At 35.2% G+C, this 18,775-nt stretch overlaps 1 protein-coding gene across 1 annotated transcript in view; it reads right to left on the bottom strand.

Annotated features, from left to right (window-relative positions):
• Window positions 1–18,775, bottom strand: part of EXOC6 (exocyst complex component 6) — a 207,226-nt gene that overhangs the window by 84,443 nt on the left and 104,008 nt on the right. Inside the window, 1 exon segment of the mRNA NM_001313786.2 lies at window positions 18,097–18,231. Within this exon segment, the coding sequence (NP_001300715.2) occupies window positions 18,097–18,231 (135 nt within the window).

Raw genomic sequence — 18,775 nt, 5'->3', positions numbered from 1 at the left:
ACTTCTGGCAACTTAAGCCAGTAGTGTCTTTTAAAATTTTTAATGCAATGCAAGTTTACTCAGAAAAACCTGAAGATTGAGAAGTTTAACATTAGTGTTTATCAATAACACGTTACTGGGCACTATAAATTTGGTACCCTAGGTAAGGTAGGTACAAAACATCCACTGAAATGTATGCTCCATTAAAGCAGGAAGTTTGCGTCTGTTTTTGTTCACCTAGAATACTGCTTGCAACAGAGTAGTCAATAGAAGAATCCTTGCTAAAGAAATTGTTTTTAATTTCCTGTCTTGAAGTTTATATATAACCTAGTTGGAAAATAAAACAATCACAGAATAAATATTAACAAATTAGCGTGGAGTATATGTCTAGTGAAAGAATAGCAAAAAAGAAGAGACCATGTGGGCTAGAAAGGAGCTTTCTGTCACCGGTTGATCCAGCTACTGAGTGACAAGCTACCTTCAAATCTTAGTGGCCTAAAATAACAAGCATTTTATTATGCGTAAAGGTTCTAGTGGCTAGAAATGCAGACAGGGAACAGTGGGGATGACTTTGCTCCACTCTATCTAAGACCTCAGCTGAGACAACTTGAAGGCTGGAGCAAGACCTAAAAGCTGAGGGATGGAATCATCCTGAGGTTTCCTCACTGCATGTCTGGCACCTGTGATGGGTTGCCTCTCCCTGTTGCATGGCCTGGCTTCCTCACAGTGGCTGCAAGGTGCATGGCCTTTTTGCATAGCAGTTCAGGCCTCTAAGCATGTGTTTTCCATGCTTGGAATAACTGGAATAAGGTGGAAGTGCCATTGCCATTTATGTCCTAGCCTCAGAGTCTCACACAACATTATTTCCACTGTACCCAATGGTTAAAGCAGTCACTAGCTGGCCCAGATTCAAGGGGAGGGAACATAAATCACTATTCTTCATAAGAGAAGTATCAAAGAATCTGAGGCCATTTTAAAAATCACCATCCCAGGGACGCCTTGGTGGCTCAGTGGTTGAGCATCTGCGTTCGGCTCAGGGCGTGGTCCCGGGGTTCTGGGATTGAGTCCCACATCAGGCTCCCTGTAGGGAGCCTGCTTCTCTCTCTGCCTGTGTCTCTGCCTCTCATGAACAGATAAACAAAATCTTAAAAAAAAAAAAATCACCATCCCACTGATATGAATAATGGAGAAATGGCCCATAAAAAATACGGGCCATGGATGTGAGAAAAGGGGAGGGATTTTAGTTCCCACTGTTTCACTTATCTTTACATCTTGAGCAAATTACTTTTGTAGATCCTATTTTTTCTCATCTATGAAAAGAGAATCAGCATCATAACCTAAGAGTGCTGTTTTGAGCAAACTTCTATAATTAATGAACCTAACAGAACTTGGCAGCCAGATGTTAAAAAAAAAAAAATGCTTGTTTTCCTACACTCATTAGTGTTGGGTACCTAGTAATGCTCAATAAATGCTGACTGAGTGAATTGCATGGAAACAACCAGCAAATTGAAACCCCAAACTATCCAAATTGCCCAAGTTAGCTTAACTTACGATAGTTATCTACATGTAAGGGAGAAAAACTTTGGGCATTAAACATTCACAGGGTGATTTTTTTTAAACATGAAACAGGAGCGAAATGGAAAAGGGAGTCATATTTACTGTGCATTAGCCATGGCAGTAATACATAATCTCTCTTTAACCTACTAGCATTAGGAGCAGATATCTAAGATGGCAAACGCTTATAGCCCACAGAACTATGCCACAACACACTTTTATTGATACCACTTAAAAGCCAATTTCTTTACCACTTTGCATTTTGCTCTGGTGTTCACAATCAGTTCTATTTCATGTCTCACTACCATTACTGAATCTAAGCAGATAAATATAGATCACTACAGAGTTGAAGCTAGACTGCTATCCAGAAGGTAGCCAGATAAGGGAAGCCTAAAACTCAGAACCGTACAGTTATCCTATAATACTTAGCACATTTTTCTTTCTATCATAAGGCAAAGTTAAGTTTGGGGAGAATCAAAAGTTACATGGATTTTGGGGGTGCCTGTGGGGCTCAGTCAGTAGAAGATTTGACTCTTGATCTTGGGGTCATGAATTCAAGCCCCACATGAATTCCAGCTTATTTTTTTTAAAGTTATACATGAATTTTTAACTGCGGGGAAGGCAGGGGGGGAGGGGAGAGGATCAGCATCTCTAACCCCTACATTGTTGAAAGGTTAGCTGTAAACTATTTTTCTGAGATTATACCAAGAGCAGGTTTTGCTTTTCCCATAAACTATCCAAGTTAAGACAACTTTTCTCAACATGATAAATGTAATTTGGGGTAGGGGGTATTTGTATTTTTAAAAGTTTATTAGTACGTTCACAGGGTATAATATCAAATAAAGAAATCTAAGGCAGTAAGTGGCTGTGCTGTGTGAAAGAAAAATTTCAGACAGTAGTCCTAGGCGGGAACATTTTTAAATTCAACACAAGCATCTTGCTAAGGGTTAAGGATTCTGTTTGTTTTATAATCGAGGCAAATATAATCATTAGAAAACATATGTACATGAACTGCATGAACTGACTCACTATACTTGATTTTCAAAAAACATGGAAAGAAACTAAAAGTTTTCATTGTAGCTTTTCCTGTATGTATACACAAAAATACACTAAATTATTTGATAAGACTTTAAAAAATTTTTTTTATTCATGAGAATGGGGGGCGGAGGGTGGAGCAGAGACATAGGGAGAGGGAGAAGCAGGCTCCATGCAGGGAGCCTGCCGTGGGACTCGATCCGGGGTCCCCAGGATCAGGTCCTGGGCTGAAGGTGGCGCTAAGCTGCTAAACCACTGGGGCTGCCCCTGATAAGACATTTCTAAATATTTCTAGTTGTAATTTAGAGACTGTTAAGAGTATTAATTTGGACTTCCTAGTAAATTCTACTATAAATGAAACCAAAATACTCTCAATCCTTACAATCTCACCAGAAAGTCAGGAACATTATCAGCTAACTCCTAAATTAAAATTTTTAAAGATTTAGCCTATAAACAACGGAATTAATTCTTCCTTTTCTTGTTAAAGAAACAGCGCCCTCTGGAGGCAGAAATCTAGCATTATTTGAGAACTATACTATTTCAATCTATAAGAATTAAAGGATATCATACTATCAGTGGTTCTCAACCACAGGTATGCAACAGAGCAACCTAAGGAATTTTTAAAACTAAAACACATAAACAAATTCCAACCTAGACCTCCTGAAACATAAGCATGTGTGTTTTACATAAAATGTAAGTAGTAATAGCTAAATATTTAAGGAAACAATTTGGGGAATATAAATAATAGTGAAAGGGAATAGAAGGGAAGGGAGAAGAAATGGGTAGGAAATATCAGAAAGGGAGACAGAACATGGAAGACTCCTAACTCTGGGAAACGAACTAGGAGTGGTGGAAGGAGAGGAGGGCGGGGGGTGGGGGTGATTGGGTGGTGGGCACTGAGGGGGCACTTGACGGGATGAGCACTGGGTGTTATTCTGTATGTTGGCAAATTGAACACCAATAAAAAATAAATTTATTATTATAAAAAATTTTAAAAATAAATATTTCAGGAAACATCTGTGATTTAATGCCTATCATCCATTCTCCCTTCTTGAAACGGTCCCCAAATACATTTTGGAAAATCACTCTGCTCCCCCTCACAGGTCTGACTGGTCTAGATTGGACTGAACCTATATCCAAGCTCCAAGGATGAATCCTGATGAATTTAGGTCAATTAGCAATTATCACCCTCTTACGCACAGGGTGTTCCAGAGCAGCTTGTAGAGGGACCCATTCAGTTTTCTTTAGATGATAGGGCATATAACGTTTGGAACTGTAACTAGGCAGCTGTTTCATTACTAGAGAGAGCCTATAGTTGCTGGGGCACCAGCCCGACAATGAGGCCAATATCGTATAAAGTAGAGCTAAAGGAGGGACAGAGAAACTGGGTCCTTGGTGACATCTGCTGAGCAGTGGGCTGGCTTATCTCACATCTTGGACTTCCAGTCACAGTTAGCTAATAATTTCCCTTTATTGTTTAGGGCATTTTGAGTTGGGTTTTTCTGTCAGTTCTTACCAATTTTCTGTTAACAGTCCTGATTAATACAAGTATCTTATTTAAAATATTTTATTCAACATTCTAAAAAATGGTTACATTTAATAATACTTATCTGGAGCAAGGGAACATTTTTCAGAGCCTTGAAAACTTAAGCTGGAGATGAAGTTGGGACTGTCAAAACAAAGGAGCTATCCTCCCTAGCTAATTTCTTCCAGCACTAGTTCAAGAAATGATGCTCCAATAATCTATGATCTTGATCTAGTATGCATGATCAGTAGCACCCACCATCTAAATCATTAGCCACTTTCACTACTGCCACTGTAGACATGTGGAAAAAAGTAGATATCACTAAATACAGAACACTAGAAATTAGTTATGGGGAAAGAGTGTGATTGGGCCTGTAAAAAAGAAATACATCTAAGATAACTACAGATTTTCCAGGAAAGGAGGCAAGAAAAATGGTGCTACCACTGTAAAAAATTAGCCAGAAAGAAAAGCTGATTTAAGAGATTATGATTTTTTAATTTAAATATTTTAGATGTTAGTGTGATAATCAGGGAAGTTGTTTTATCTTCATATTTGGAAACTAAAAATCAATCAAAAAACAACAGCAACAAAAGGATTTGTTTGCCTATGCTTCAAATTAATTTAGTGAAATAGCTACTTTTCACCAGATATTTTCATCATACTATATTATTATCATTAGAAAAAAGAAGTTGTTGGTTTTAGGATATGTACGTGTCTTATACACACGTGTCACATTTTGATAATTCTCTCAATATTTCAAACTTTTTCATTATTCCTGTATTTGTTATGGGGAATTGTGGTCAGTGATTTTTGATGTTACTATTGTAGTTGCTGTGGGGCACCAAGAATGGTGCTCATATAAATCATTGATCATAATGGATAAATGCTATATGTTTTGACTGCTCTACCAATCAACCATTCCACATCTCCCCTCTTCTCAGGCCTCATTATTCCCTGAAACACAAAAATACTGAAATTAGACCAATTAATAACCCTATAATGGCCTCAAGTGTTCAAGTGGAAGGAAGAGTCACACATCTCTTATTTTGCATCAAAAGCTAGAAATGATTAAACCAAGTGAAGAAGGTATGTTGAAAGCCCAGATAGGCCAAAAGCTACACTTCTTGCACCAAATAGCCAAGTTACAAATGCAAAGGAAAGGTTCTTAAAGGAAATTAAAAGTGCTACTCCAGTGAACATACACAAATGTTAAGAAAGCACAACAGCCTAATTGCTGATGTGGAGAAAGTTTTAGTGGTCTGAATAGAGCATTCCCTTAAACCAAAACCTAATCCAGAGTAAGGCCCTAACTTGCAATTCTGTGAAGGCTGAAAAAAGGTGAAGAAAAGTTGGAAGCTAGCAGAGGTTGGTTCATGAGGTTTAAGGAAAGACCCTGTCTCCACCATATACAAGTGCAAGGTGGGGCCTTTAGGGGGTTCCGTCAGTTGAGCAGCTGACTCTTGATTTCAGTTCACATCATGATCTCAGTGTCCTGGGATTGAACCTCACGTTGGCTCTGCGTTCAGCAGAGAGTCTGCTTCAGGATTCTCTCTCTCTCTGTCTGTCTGTCTCTCTCTCTCTGCCCCTTCCCCCACTCACTCTCTGTAAAATAAATAAATAAATTTTCTTTTTTTTTTAAGTGCAAGGTGAAGCAGCAAGGGCTGATATAGAAACTACAAGTTATCCAGAAAATCTAGTTAGGATAACAAAGGTGGCTGCACTAAACACCAGATTTTTCCATATAGCACAAACAGTCTTATTATATTGGAAGAAGGTGTCATCTAGGACTTTCACAGCTGGAGTGATGTCAAAGCCTGACTCCAAAGCTTCGGAGGACAAGCTGACTCTCTTGTTCGGGGCTAATGAAGCAACTTTTCTTTTTTTTTTTTTTTTTTTTTTGAAGCAACTTTTCTGATGGGTCTGGGCAAATTCAATTGAAAACTTTCTGGGAAGGATTCATCATTCTAGATGTCATTAAGAATATTCACGATTCATGGAAAGAGGTCAATTAACATTTACAGGAGTTTGGAAGAAGCTGATTCTAGCCCTAATGGATGACTTTGAGGGGTTCAAGACTTCAGTGGAGGAAGTAACTGTAGATGCAGTGGAAAGAGCAAGAAAACCAGAATTAAAAGTAGAGCCTAAAGATGTGACTGAATTGCTGCAACCCTATATGAAACCTTAACGGAGTATGAGTTGCTTCTTATGGATGAGCAAAGAAAATGGTTTTTTTGAGATGGAATCTACTCCTGGTGAAAATGCTGGGAAGACTGTGAAATGACAGCAAAGGACTTAGAGTGTTATGTAAACTTAGTTGATAAAGCAGTAATTTCTCAAAGCAGTGGTTTGAGAAATTACTCCATTTTTTTAAAAAAGTTCTACTGTGAGTGAAATGCTAAAATAGTATTGCATACTACAGAGAAATCATTCATCAAAGGGAAAGGTCATTCAATGCAGCAAACTTCATTGTTGTCTTATTTTAAGAAATTGCCCCAATCACCCCAACCTTCAACAACCACCATCCTGATCTATCAGCAGCCTTGAACACTGAGGCAAGACCCTCTACCAGCAAAATATCACACCTTACTAAAAAGCTTAGATGATGGTTAGCATTTTTTTAGCAATAAAATATATTTTAATTAAGGTGTCTACACTTTCTTAGACATAATGCTATTGCACACTTAACATATTGCAGTATAGTGTAAACATAACTCATATATATACACACTGGGAAACCAAACTATTCATCTGACTCCTTTTACTGAGATATTTGCTTTACTGCAGTAGTCTGGAACCAAACCTTCAATATTTCCAAGATATGCCTTCTAAGCTAGAATCAGAGTCTAGAATAATTTTAAAATATAACTTCTAGATTATCTAGCATTGTTAAAGGTCATTATAAATTGCATAATTTTCTAATGCTCAGATTACCTAAATTATAAATTACCTCCTTTTCCTTTTCAAGAGGTAGGTGCTACATTTTACCTTTCTGGTTTTCAGGGGCTTTAGTACCTCAAAGGTGTTAAAGAATGGCTTGGGGCTTTGTAGTAGCATCTGCCACTTCTTAGATAATCTAGGTTGTCTGTCATCAGGTTTCCAAAACACCCAATATAAATAACTTTTTAAAGTACTCCTCAACCATTTCCTTCCCTATTCTATTTCTGCTTTCTACCACCTTTATAAGAGGCACTTGCTATAATTAAGTGATTAACTGATTATAAATTACAGAAAAACAGAAAGCTGAGCACTTTCATGTGTCAATGGAGTTAAGGTAATCTATAAATTCTGTTGATCTTCCTCCTTTGCTTATAGAACTCCAAAATGCTTTTGTTTTTGTTAGCTTTCATGTTCTTGGCAAAGTAGCACTATTTACTTTTCCGTATAACTGACCTAATTCTTCATTCTATTCAATAAATATTTAAGCTTTTGCTTTTTTCTGATCTACTTTTTAGGATTTTTATGTCATTCAACTGTATTAAATCAGCTGCAAGCATAAACCTGCTTTATGTAGCCCTCTCTAATGAGGGCAGATAAAAAGAGGAGAAGCTGGTGGTATAAGTGACAAAAGAAAGAAATGTTACATGCACTACCTTTACAAAATGACAATCAAGTTGCACAAACAAAACAAGAAATCATAACAATCCACCAATAACACAAAAGACTATACATAAAGCATATAATCAGAATCTGAAATGCAATTAATCAGTCAAGAATACTGCAAATGTTCCAGCAAAGCAGTAACAAATCAATGTTACATATGTGAAATAATGTAATAATTATAATTTAATTCTAAAACTTACTAATACTTATATCTTACTAATTTAAAATGTATGATTATACCAATTAGTGAATTTATATCTTTACAAATAAAAAATTAATATAAATTTTATTTTATTCATACAGTAATACTTCAGTTACTCAGAGGTCACATATGCAGTTAATAAACAGGAAGGAAGGGACAAAGTTTCTGAATACTCAAAACTGACATTATAGTTCATGTAATAAATAAGTTATAGTAAATTCTATAATGGAACACTGTACTGATTTAATTACAGCTAGATGCAATAACACAAATGACATATCCCAAACCGTGTTGAGTGAAAGAACTCAGACATCCAAAAAGATACATTCTGCATGATTCCATTTAAATAGAGCTCAAAAACAAAATATTAATCAGTGCTGTTAAAACTCAGTACTAAGAGAAAGAAGACACAGTTGCTGGGAACAGGGATGAGGGAGGTTTCTACAATGGTACTAATGCTTTATATCATCACCTTGTAATTACATGGATGAGTTCAATTTTTTCCAATTTAAATTAGAATTTACTTTTTTGAACAGTTTTAGGTTCACAGCAAAATTGAGGGAAAGGTATAGGGATATCCCATATACTCCTTGGCCCCCACATCTGTAGTCTCCTCCACTATCCAAATGGCCCACCCGAGTGGTACATTCATTATAATCAATTAATCTACACTGACAGATCATTATTACCCAAAGTCCATAGTTTATGGTTCAGTCTTTGTGCTGTACAGTCCATGCGCTTGGACAAATATATAATGACATGTGTCCAACATCATAGTATCATACATAGTAGTTGCATTGCCCTAAAAATCCTTTTGTATGTCACCAATTCATCCACCTCACCACCAAACTGGTTACCAATGATCTTTTTACTGTCTCCATAGTTTTGCCTTTTTCAGGATATCACATAGCGTACATGGCCTTTTCAGATGGGTTTTTTTCACTTAATAATATGGCATTTAAAGTTCCTCCGTGTCTTTTCACACTTGATAGCTCATTCTGTTTTAGTGTTGAATACTATTCCATTATCTAAATACCATTTATCCATTCATTTACTGAAGGACATCTTGGTTGCTTTTAAGTTTTGGCAATTAGGAAGAACACTGCTATAAACATTCATGTGCAGGTGTTTGTGTAGACATAAGTTTTCAACTCATCTGGAGAAATAACAAAGAGTATAACTGCTACACTGTATGGTAAGAGTATGTTTTAGAAGGAACTGACACACTGTCTTCCAAAGTAGCTGTACCATTTTGTATTCCCACCAGCACTGAATGAGAGTTCCTGATACTCCACATCTTTGCTAGTATCTAGTCGTATTCATGTTTCAGATTTTAGCCATTCTGGTAGGTATGCAATGGTATCTCCTTGATTTGCAATTCCCTAATAACATATGATATGAAACATCTTTTCATATTCATACTTGCCATTTGTGTATCTTTTTTGGTGAGGTGTCTGTTCAGGTCTTTTTCCCATTTTTTAAATTGTGTTGTTCATTTTCTTACTGTTGGATTTTAAAAGTTCTTTGTATACATATTTTGAATAGTCTCATATCTGGTCATGTCTTTTGAATATATTTTCTCCAAATCAGTGACCTGTCTTCTTATTCTCTTGACAATGGCATTCACAGAACATAAGTTCTTAATTTTAATAAAATCCAGCAGATTCTTTCATGGATCGTGCATCTAAAAAGTCATTGCCATCCAAGGTCATCCAGATTTTCCCCAATGTTAACTTCTATGAGTTTTATAATTTTACATGGATGAGTTTAGGTCTATGATCTAATTTGAGTTAATTTTTGGAAATAGTGTAAAGTCTGTATCTAAATTCATTTCTTTGCAGGTAAATGTCCAGTTGTTCCAGCACCATTTGTTGAAAAGCCTTTTTGCTCTATTATATAGTCTATAATATTGTCCTTGCCCCTTTGTCAAATATCAGTTGAATCCATTTATGTGAGTCTATTTCAAGGCTCTCTATTCTGTTCCATTGATATATATGTCTGTTTTTTTGGTCAGTAACACGCTGTCTTTTTTGGTTTTTAAGATTTTATTTATTTATTTATTTATTTATTTATTTATTTATTTATTTATTTATTTATTTATTTATTTGTTTGTTTGAGAGAGAGATTGGAGAGAGCATAAGCACAAACAAGGAGAGGCAGAGGGAGAAGCAGACTCCCCACTGAGCAGGGAGCCCTATGTGGGGCTCCATCCCAGGACCCAGGATCATGACCTGAGCCAAAGGAAGATGACAAACCAACTGAGCCACCCAGGCACCCCAACACACTGTCTTTACAATAAATCTTAAAGTCAAGTAGTGTCAGTCCTCCAACTTTGTTCTTCTCTTTAAGTATCCTGTTGCATATTCTGGGGTTTTTTGCCTCTCCATTAAACTTTAGAATCAGTTTCTCAATATCCATCAAATAATTTGCTGAGATTTTGATGAGGAATGCCTTGAATCTAAAGTTCAATTTGGGGGCACCTGGCTGGCTCAGTTCGCAGAAAATGTGACTCCTAATCACAGATTTGTGAGTTCAAGCCCTACATGGGGAGTAGAGTTCATTTACTAACTAAACAAACAAACAAACAAACAAACAAATAAGTAAAGTTCAAGTTGGGAAGAATTGACATCACGACAATATTGAGTCTGCTAACAAACAATAGGAAAGCTATTAATTTTTGTACATTAACCTTATATCTTGAAACTCTGCTATTGCTGATAATTAATTAAATTCCAGAAGAGTTTTTGTTTTATTCTTTTGGATTTTCTATAATCATGTCATCTGCAAAGATGGTTTCATTTCTCTCTTCCCAATCAGTACACCTTTTATTTCCTTTTCTTGTCTTACTGAACTAAGGAGGACTTCCACTATGATGCTGCAAAGTAATAGTGAGAGGGAACATTTTTGCCTTGTTCCTTAGTGGGAAAGGTTCCAATTTCTCACCATTAAGTACAATAGCTATGGGATTTTTGTAAATACTCTTTATCAAGTTAAGGAAGTTCCCCTCTATTCCTAGTTTACTGAATTTTTCTCATGAATGGGTGTTGAATTTTGCCAATTGCTTTTCGCATCTATTGATATGATCACATTATTTTTCTTTAGCTTGCTGATGTGGTGGATTATATTAACTGGGTTTTCAATAATTTTTTAATTGAAGTATAGTTGGCACAGAATACATTAGCTTCAGGTATATAGCATAGCAATTCAACAAGCTTATATATTATGCTATGTTCACAAGGGTAGCTACCATCTGTCACCATACAATGCTATTATACAACTATTGGCTATATTCCCTATGCTGTACCTTTTATCACTGTGACTTATTCATACATTAACTGATTTTTAAATGTTGAACTAGACTTGCATACATGGGATAAATCCCACTTGATCATGATGTAGAATTCCTTTTATAAGTTGTTGGATTCAATCTTACAATATTTTGTTGAGGACTTTTACATCTTTGTTCATGAGAGATATTAGTCTGTAGGTTCCTTTTCTTGTAATTCCTTTGCTAGTTTTGGTATTAGGGTAATGCTGGCCTCATAGAATGAATCTGGAAGTATTTCCTCTGCTTCAGTGTGAAAGAGATTGCAAAGAAATGGTATATTTTTTTTCCTAACTATTTGGTAGAATTCATCACTAAACCCATCTAGGCCTGGTGTTCTTTCTGTTTTGGAAGATTATTAATCAGACTGAATTTCTTTAATAAATATAGATCTATTCAGATTGTCTATTTCTTATTGCGTGAGTTTTAGCAGATTGTGTCTTTCAAGAAACCGGTTCATTTCATCTAGGTTATCAAATCTATGGGCATAGAACTGTTAATAATCCCTTACTCTCCCTTTCTAACTTGACCAACATGTTATTTAGAAATGTGCTGTTTAATTCTAAGTATTTGGGGATTTTCCAGCTTATCCTTCTGTTACTGATTTATTTAATTCCACAGTGGTCTGAGAGCATATACTGTATCAGATTTCTATTCTTTTAAATTTGTTAAGGTGGGGCAGCCTTGGTGGCTCAGAGGTTTAGCACTACCTTCAGCCCAGGGCCTGATCCTGGAAACCCGGGATCGAGTCCCACGTCGGGCTCACTGCGTGGAGCCTGCTTCTCCCTCTGCCTGTGCCTCTGCCTCTCTCTCTCTCTCTCTCTCTCTCTCTCTCAGGAATAAATAAAATATTTTTTTAAAAAATAAAATAAATTTGTTAAGGTGTGTTTCATGGGCTAGAATATGGCTGTCTTGGTGAATGTTCCATGTGAGCTTGAGAAGAATGTAATATTCTGCTGTTGTTAAATGATATCCAGGTAATCGATGATGTTATTAAGTTCAACTGTGTCCTTACTGATTTTCTGTTTGCTGGATCTGTCCATTTCTGACAGAGGAGTGTTGAAGTCTCCAACTTTAACAATGGACTTACTCATTTCTCCTCAACGTTCTATCAGTTTTTGTTTCATATATTTTGACCTGTTGCCAGGCAGATGTATACTATGGATTCTTATGTCTTCTTGGAGAATTGACCCCTTTATAATTATATAATGTCTCTCTTTATCCCTAATAACTTTCTTTGCTCTGAAGTCTGCTCTGTATTAATATAACCACCCACTTTTTCATTAGTGTTAACACAGTCTTTCTCCAACAATTTAGTTTTAATCTACATGTGTTTTTACATTTAAAGTGGGTTTTGTAAAAAAAACATGTAGTTGGGTCTTGTTTTATTGATCCATTCTGATAATCTCTTTCAATTAGTATTTTTAGTATTTAGTATTTTTAGGCTATTGATATTTATTTACAGTGATTACTGATACTGATTAGTATCTGCCATATTTGTTACTGTGTTCTATTTGTTCTACTTGTTCTTTGTTCCTACTTTGTTTCACTATTTTTTTGCCTTTTGTGATACTGAATATTTGTATGATTCCATTTCTTTCCTTAGCATATCAGTTATGCTTTTTTTTTTTTAATTTTTAGTGATTCCCCTAGAGGTTCCAATATGTTTATAATTATGCCAAGTCCACTTTCAAATAACACTATACCATTTTATGGGTAGTAAGAGTACCTTATAATAACAAAATAATCCTAATTCTTCCCTTCCCTTGTATCATTGCTATCATTCATCTCTCTTACACATAAACATACATAAGCATACACATACACACAAAGCATACAACATGAATACACTATTATCACTTTGAACAAACATATCTAAGACAGCAATTAAGAATAAAAAAAATTAAAGTTACCTTCATTTATACTTTCTCTCATATTCTTCCTTTCAATATGTAGATTTAAGTTCCTGACCTAAATCATTTTCTTTCTCTCTGAATAAGTTATTTTAGCATTTTTTCCAAGGCATGGCTACTGGCCACAAATGTTCTTAATTTTTGTTTATTTGAGAAAGTCTTTCTCCTTTACCTTTGAAGGATAATTTCACAGGACATAAAATTCTAGGTTGGTGAGTGTTTTTCTCTCAACACTTTAAATATTTCACTCCATTCTCTTCTTGCTTGCATGTTTTACAAAGAGAAGTCAGATGTAATTCTTATTTTTGTTAACTCTAGGTAACTCTTATTTTGCCTCCTTCTGGCTTCTTTCAGGACTCTTTAATTTTGTGCAGTCTGAATATGATAAGCCTAGGCATAATTATTTTGGTATTTATCCTGCTTGGTGTTCTCTAAGCTTTCTGGATCCATGGTTTAGTGTCTGACATTAATTTGAGGAAATTCTCAGTCAATACTGCATCAAATATTGCTTCTGTCCATTTCTCTTTTTTCTTCTTCTAATATTCCCATTGTGCTTATGTTTACCTTTTGTAGATGTCCCATAATCTTAGATATTCTGTTTAATTTTTTTCAGCATTTTTTTTCTCTTTGCCTTTCTGTTTTGGAAGTTTCTATTAACATATCCCCAGGCTCAGAGATTCTTTCCTCAACTGTGTCTACTCTACTAATGAATGCATCAAAGGCATTCTTCATTTCTATTATATTGCTTTTGATCTTTAGCCTTTCTTTTTTATTCTTAGACTTTCCGTCTCAGTGCTTACATTACCCACCTGTTCTTTCATATTGTCTACATTATTCATTTTAGCATATTAATCATAATTTAAAAAAATTCCTCATCTTATAATTCCAATATCTCTGAATATCTGAATCTGATACTTACTCTACCTCTTCAAACTGTGCTTTCTGTCTTTTAGTCTTCCATAAAATTTTTTTCTTGACAGCCAGACATGATGTACTAGGTGAAAAGAACTGCAGTAAATAGGACTTGAGTAATGTGGTGGTAAGGTGTGAGGGGAGAGGAAGTGTTCTATAGTCATGATTAAGGTCACAGGTTTTGGGGTTTATTTTTCTTTTTAATTTTTATTATTTAAGTATAGTTGACTGGATCACAGTCTTTGGGTAAGCTTTGGCCCTTAGCTGTAAACTTCATAACTGTTTCTCATTTCCACCCCTTTGGTGGGATGGCTACAGCAGCTAGAGTTCTGTATTTCTCTTCCCCCAATTTAGTTAGGCTCTGATAAAACCCCTATAGTTCAGGCACTGGTACATAGTTTCTTTTGAGGTTATGTCTTATTAAGAAGAAAAGAATACTTAAAGAACAGCATGCTCTGGTGTATTTCAAAATGGTTCCTTTTCCTTCCCCACTGCTGGAAGCACAACATTATTCTTCAGTCTTCACTGGAAGAAGCTGGTAGAGCTTCAGGAGGGACAACTCACAAAAGTGTGTGCCCCACCCTGGAGTTTTAACTCCCTGACTTGTCCACATTGAGCCTCCAGCAATTCATCAATACAGTTCAGGTTTTCCTACCCAATACTGATTCCTGTAGAAGTTTCTGTTCCATTAGGTTGTGGTTCTCTGTATTTTCCTGCCTGTCTCCAACTTGGGGGCCAGCAGTATGCCCTGTAATCTCACTTCTCTGACAGATCAAAGAAAGGGTGATTTTTCAGTTTTTTACATGTCAGGACAGAGTGACAACTTCCAAGCTCTTTGCATGCCAGAATGAAACTATAAGTCTGTGTTTACCTCTTAATAATTAATAAGCTATATATATTTATAATTTTTACATTTATAAATTATGTGTGTTTATATATGTATGTTACACCTAATTAAAAAAATTTTTTTAAGTCCATGTACCATATCGTTGCTGCATAGGAAGAGAATTTCAAGCTCTTAATTAAAAACTTACCACTGTCACTTTAAAGTTCTAAAAAAACTTTGCTATACAGTCATCAACAGATTTTCAAAAGGCAAATTAGAAATACAATCAGAAGCATATTCCATCTAGGCACTTACAGCTGGAATCACTGCTAGGCAGGTTGGAAAAACTCCCTGAAGCAAAGGTAGAGTTCTGATGTCAAAGAAAAAGAACTGGGCCACTTCTCTACTATATAGATTAAAAAGGTAATGGTATTCCCATTTTCCCCCTCCATTCTGATGCAAATCTTTTCATTCAGAAGTCTTAAAGTAGTTCTCAGTGTGGGTCCAGGTTAATTTTAAAAAGCTGAGGTACTGCTTGAGGGCAGAAACTAGTTACTTAACCTCTTTTGTATCACTTACAGATTTAGCAAATTGAAAGGCACACTAACAGAAGAGTTTATATAATATTTCATAAAGTAAGTAAATGAGGTAAAAAATCAAGCACTTGGTGTGTGCATCTGTGCTTTTTGGAAAGGAAACAAATGAGGGTGTGGATCAAAGAACTGCTAAATGCTTATTTCCATAATCATTAGGCAACTAAATAGAAATATGTTTGCTAGGGTCACTGCACTGAAAGAATTAGGCTAAGAGGTTAACTAAGCAATCCATGCTAATGTCTGTAATCAAGACTGTACTTTAATCAGCTCTGTGAAACAGGCAACAGCCTGACTATCCCCTAGGAATGGAAATTGCCCCAATCTCACTCAATAATTCACTTTTACATTGATTTAATAATTCTCACTGTTGAACTCTCAGAGTTTAAGACAAATTTCTCTTGAAACAGACAAAAGGCAGAAATGAAAACAGCTCTTGTTCTCATATCATAAAACAGAAAGGGTTTCTGGAATTCTCTGTGAAAACAAAACAAAAAACAACAAAAAACAAGGATGCTCTACTATTTGTATAAGCTGCACTTGATTTCCTGATTCCTGAGAAAACCCAAGGAGTATTCTATGGCAGTTGTATTTCAACTAAATATAACTTATGGGACCATTCGCATGATGAACCAGAACTAACATTTCCAAGTATTCCCTCCCAAGAGGCAGATTTGGGAAAGTATAGTTCTAAGATCCCTTAATCTAAAAGCATCATGTTCCAGTGTCTTTGGTTCTCTGACTTATAAATGAAAAGAAAATTTGCTTGAAGATCCCTTGATAAACCAGATGTCAAGGCAATTTATGTTTTAATGAGAGTACAGAGTAAGCTTATTAAATTTAATGTTAACCGTTAAATATACTTATAACTCCAGTTCTTAGTATATCTCTTCTTGACAGTGTATGAGTAACACATGGACATAAGGACAGAACAATAATGAAAAAAAGAAAGATTATGCAAAATCTAATATAAAAGGAAAGAATGTGTCCTTGGATTAGAAAAATGTACAGAACCTTGTGGACTTTCCTCCCATGTTATGGTATTTATCACACCATACTGTCAAGGGTCTTTTTATAGTTTTTTCTCCTAAGAGCTTCTCGAGGACAGAGATACATTTTTATATTCTTAGCATCTAATAGAGTGCTCAGAGCATAGATGATATACAACAAATGACATTGTGCTAAGTATCCCCTTTAAATATCATAATAATTGTATGAGGTAGGTAATACATCACTACTCAGAGTTTATAGAAAAAAACCTGGGAAACAATACAGTTAAAGAACGTGCCCAAAGTCACACAACAGTCTAACTTCAAAATACATTGTCCTTAATTATTGTACTATACCATCTGAATAAATGAATTTCTATTTTGTCAAGTTTCTGTTTTAATAACTAACTTTATCTATTTCCTTACTCAGATATTAGCTGCATTTGTGCCTTATGTATCAGAATGACTATAACCTCAAGAATCACCAGAAAAACATAAGATTTGGAGACCAGCCAGATAATTTTAGGATCCAAGAATTATTTCTGGACTTCACACTTTCGAAGTGTGGTTCCTATTAACATTAATTATTTCTAAATACAAGTATACTTCATTTTTTAAATGTAACTAATTGTACTGTAATTACAGGAGACAAGTTGAGTAATTTATAATATAGCAACAGTAAAAACATGAGAACTCTTCAATAAAAAACTTTGAAAAGACTGTGAGGTTAAACTAGCCAACCTATTTTAAAGATAGCAGTAAGTTAAAAAAAAAAAAGATAACAGTAAGTGATTTATATTAATTTAATAAACAATTCAATGAAAACTGATTTCTATTACTAGATTATGCCAGGGTCTCATCTACATGATCCCAAATCAATGAAGTTATAAAATAGTTCATAAAACAAATTAATAAAATATTTAATCTTCCATTCTGCTTAAAACAACCATTAATCTTTTGGGATACTCCACAGTATTATATAAACAAAAATCTTTCCAGTCAGAAAAGAGGACTTCAGTAACATGTACTAAGGTAATATTTATTTTTCTTCAGATCAGAGTTAATAAAGGATATAAAGCCAGTCTTACCTAATTCATCTTATATTTTTAATTTCTAAATACACATGTGCACACATTACATATAAAATTATTTATGGAACTGTGAGATATTAATGCAAATCCAGTTAGGCCGATTTAGCAATACTCTTAAGTCTTCAAAACATGAACAAGGGACACCTGGGTGGCTCAGAGGTTGAGCATCTGCCTTAGGCTCAGGGCATGATCCCAGAGACCTGGGATCGAATTCCGCATTGGGCTCCCTGCATGGAGCCTGCTTCTCCCTCTGCCTATGTCTCTGCCTCTCCCTCTGTGTCTCTCATGAATAAATAAATAAAAATCTTAAAAAAAAAAAGAACAAAATGTAATAGAGCTGTAGAAAATCAATATATTTTTTTTCAATTTAGTAAAGATGTCTAAAGTGCCAAAAGAGAACTGATATTTATCTGCTTGCTGTTGAAAATGATCACCTCTAATTTTCAACTGTCAGAATATAATGGAATCAAGTTACACAGTAAAAATTGTCTTTAATTTTTAAGTTTGCTTACAGTAATGGAAATAAAACTTTTTGGTCAGATTTTTACATACCTTAAAAGTAGAAAGCCCATAAAGTCTCGTGGTATGAACAGTCTCTTGAGAAATGTTTGTAATGTTAGTTATAAAGTCCTCAAGGTATTTGCAAGCTTGTTCCAGGTGTGTTGTGTTTATGATGATCTGCACTAGCTAGAAAATACAAAATATATCTGGTAAAATGACATGTACACCAAATCATTTGGTTTTTGAAAATAAATTATTACTTTCAGCAACTGTACCATTTCTGCATAATTACAGCTTTACAGGATACAAGGGATTATGTGATTTCAAAACCTGGCTGCAAATACTATGGAATGCTATCATTCAAAAAAAATATGAGTCTAACTGCCAATTAATTTAAAATAACTCTTAAAAGTACTTTTCCAATATTATACACTTACCAAGCAAAAATTGGAGTATTTTCACTTTTCATGTAAAGTGTGGCTATCAAAAAAATCTACATATATGTTCTAATATCTTCAACTATTAACTATTCTCCAAGTAAACCCTTTTCCTTACATGGCTTGAATTTACACTGACAAAACAAATCCACTTCTACTAATAAATTTAAAATACACGGGATGCCTGGACGGCTCAGTCAGTTAAGCATCTGACTCTTGATTTTGGCTCAAGTCACGATCTCAGGGTTCTGAGATCAAGCCTCCAGTGGTGGCTCTGCGCTCAGCAGGGAACC

The sequence above is a fragment of the Canis lupus genome, chromosome 28, assembly GCF_011100685.1.
Source record: "Canis lupus familiaris isolate Mischka breed German Shepherd chromosome 28, alternate assembly UU_Cfam_GSD_1.0, whole genome shotgun sequence".
NCBI lineage: Eukaryota > Metazoa > Chordata > Mammalia > Carnivora > Canidae > Canis > Canis lupus.
Note: the sequence above shows the minus strand (reverse complement) of the source record. Positions and strands in the feature narration are given on the sequence as shown.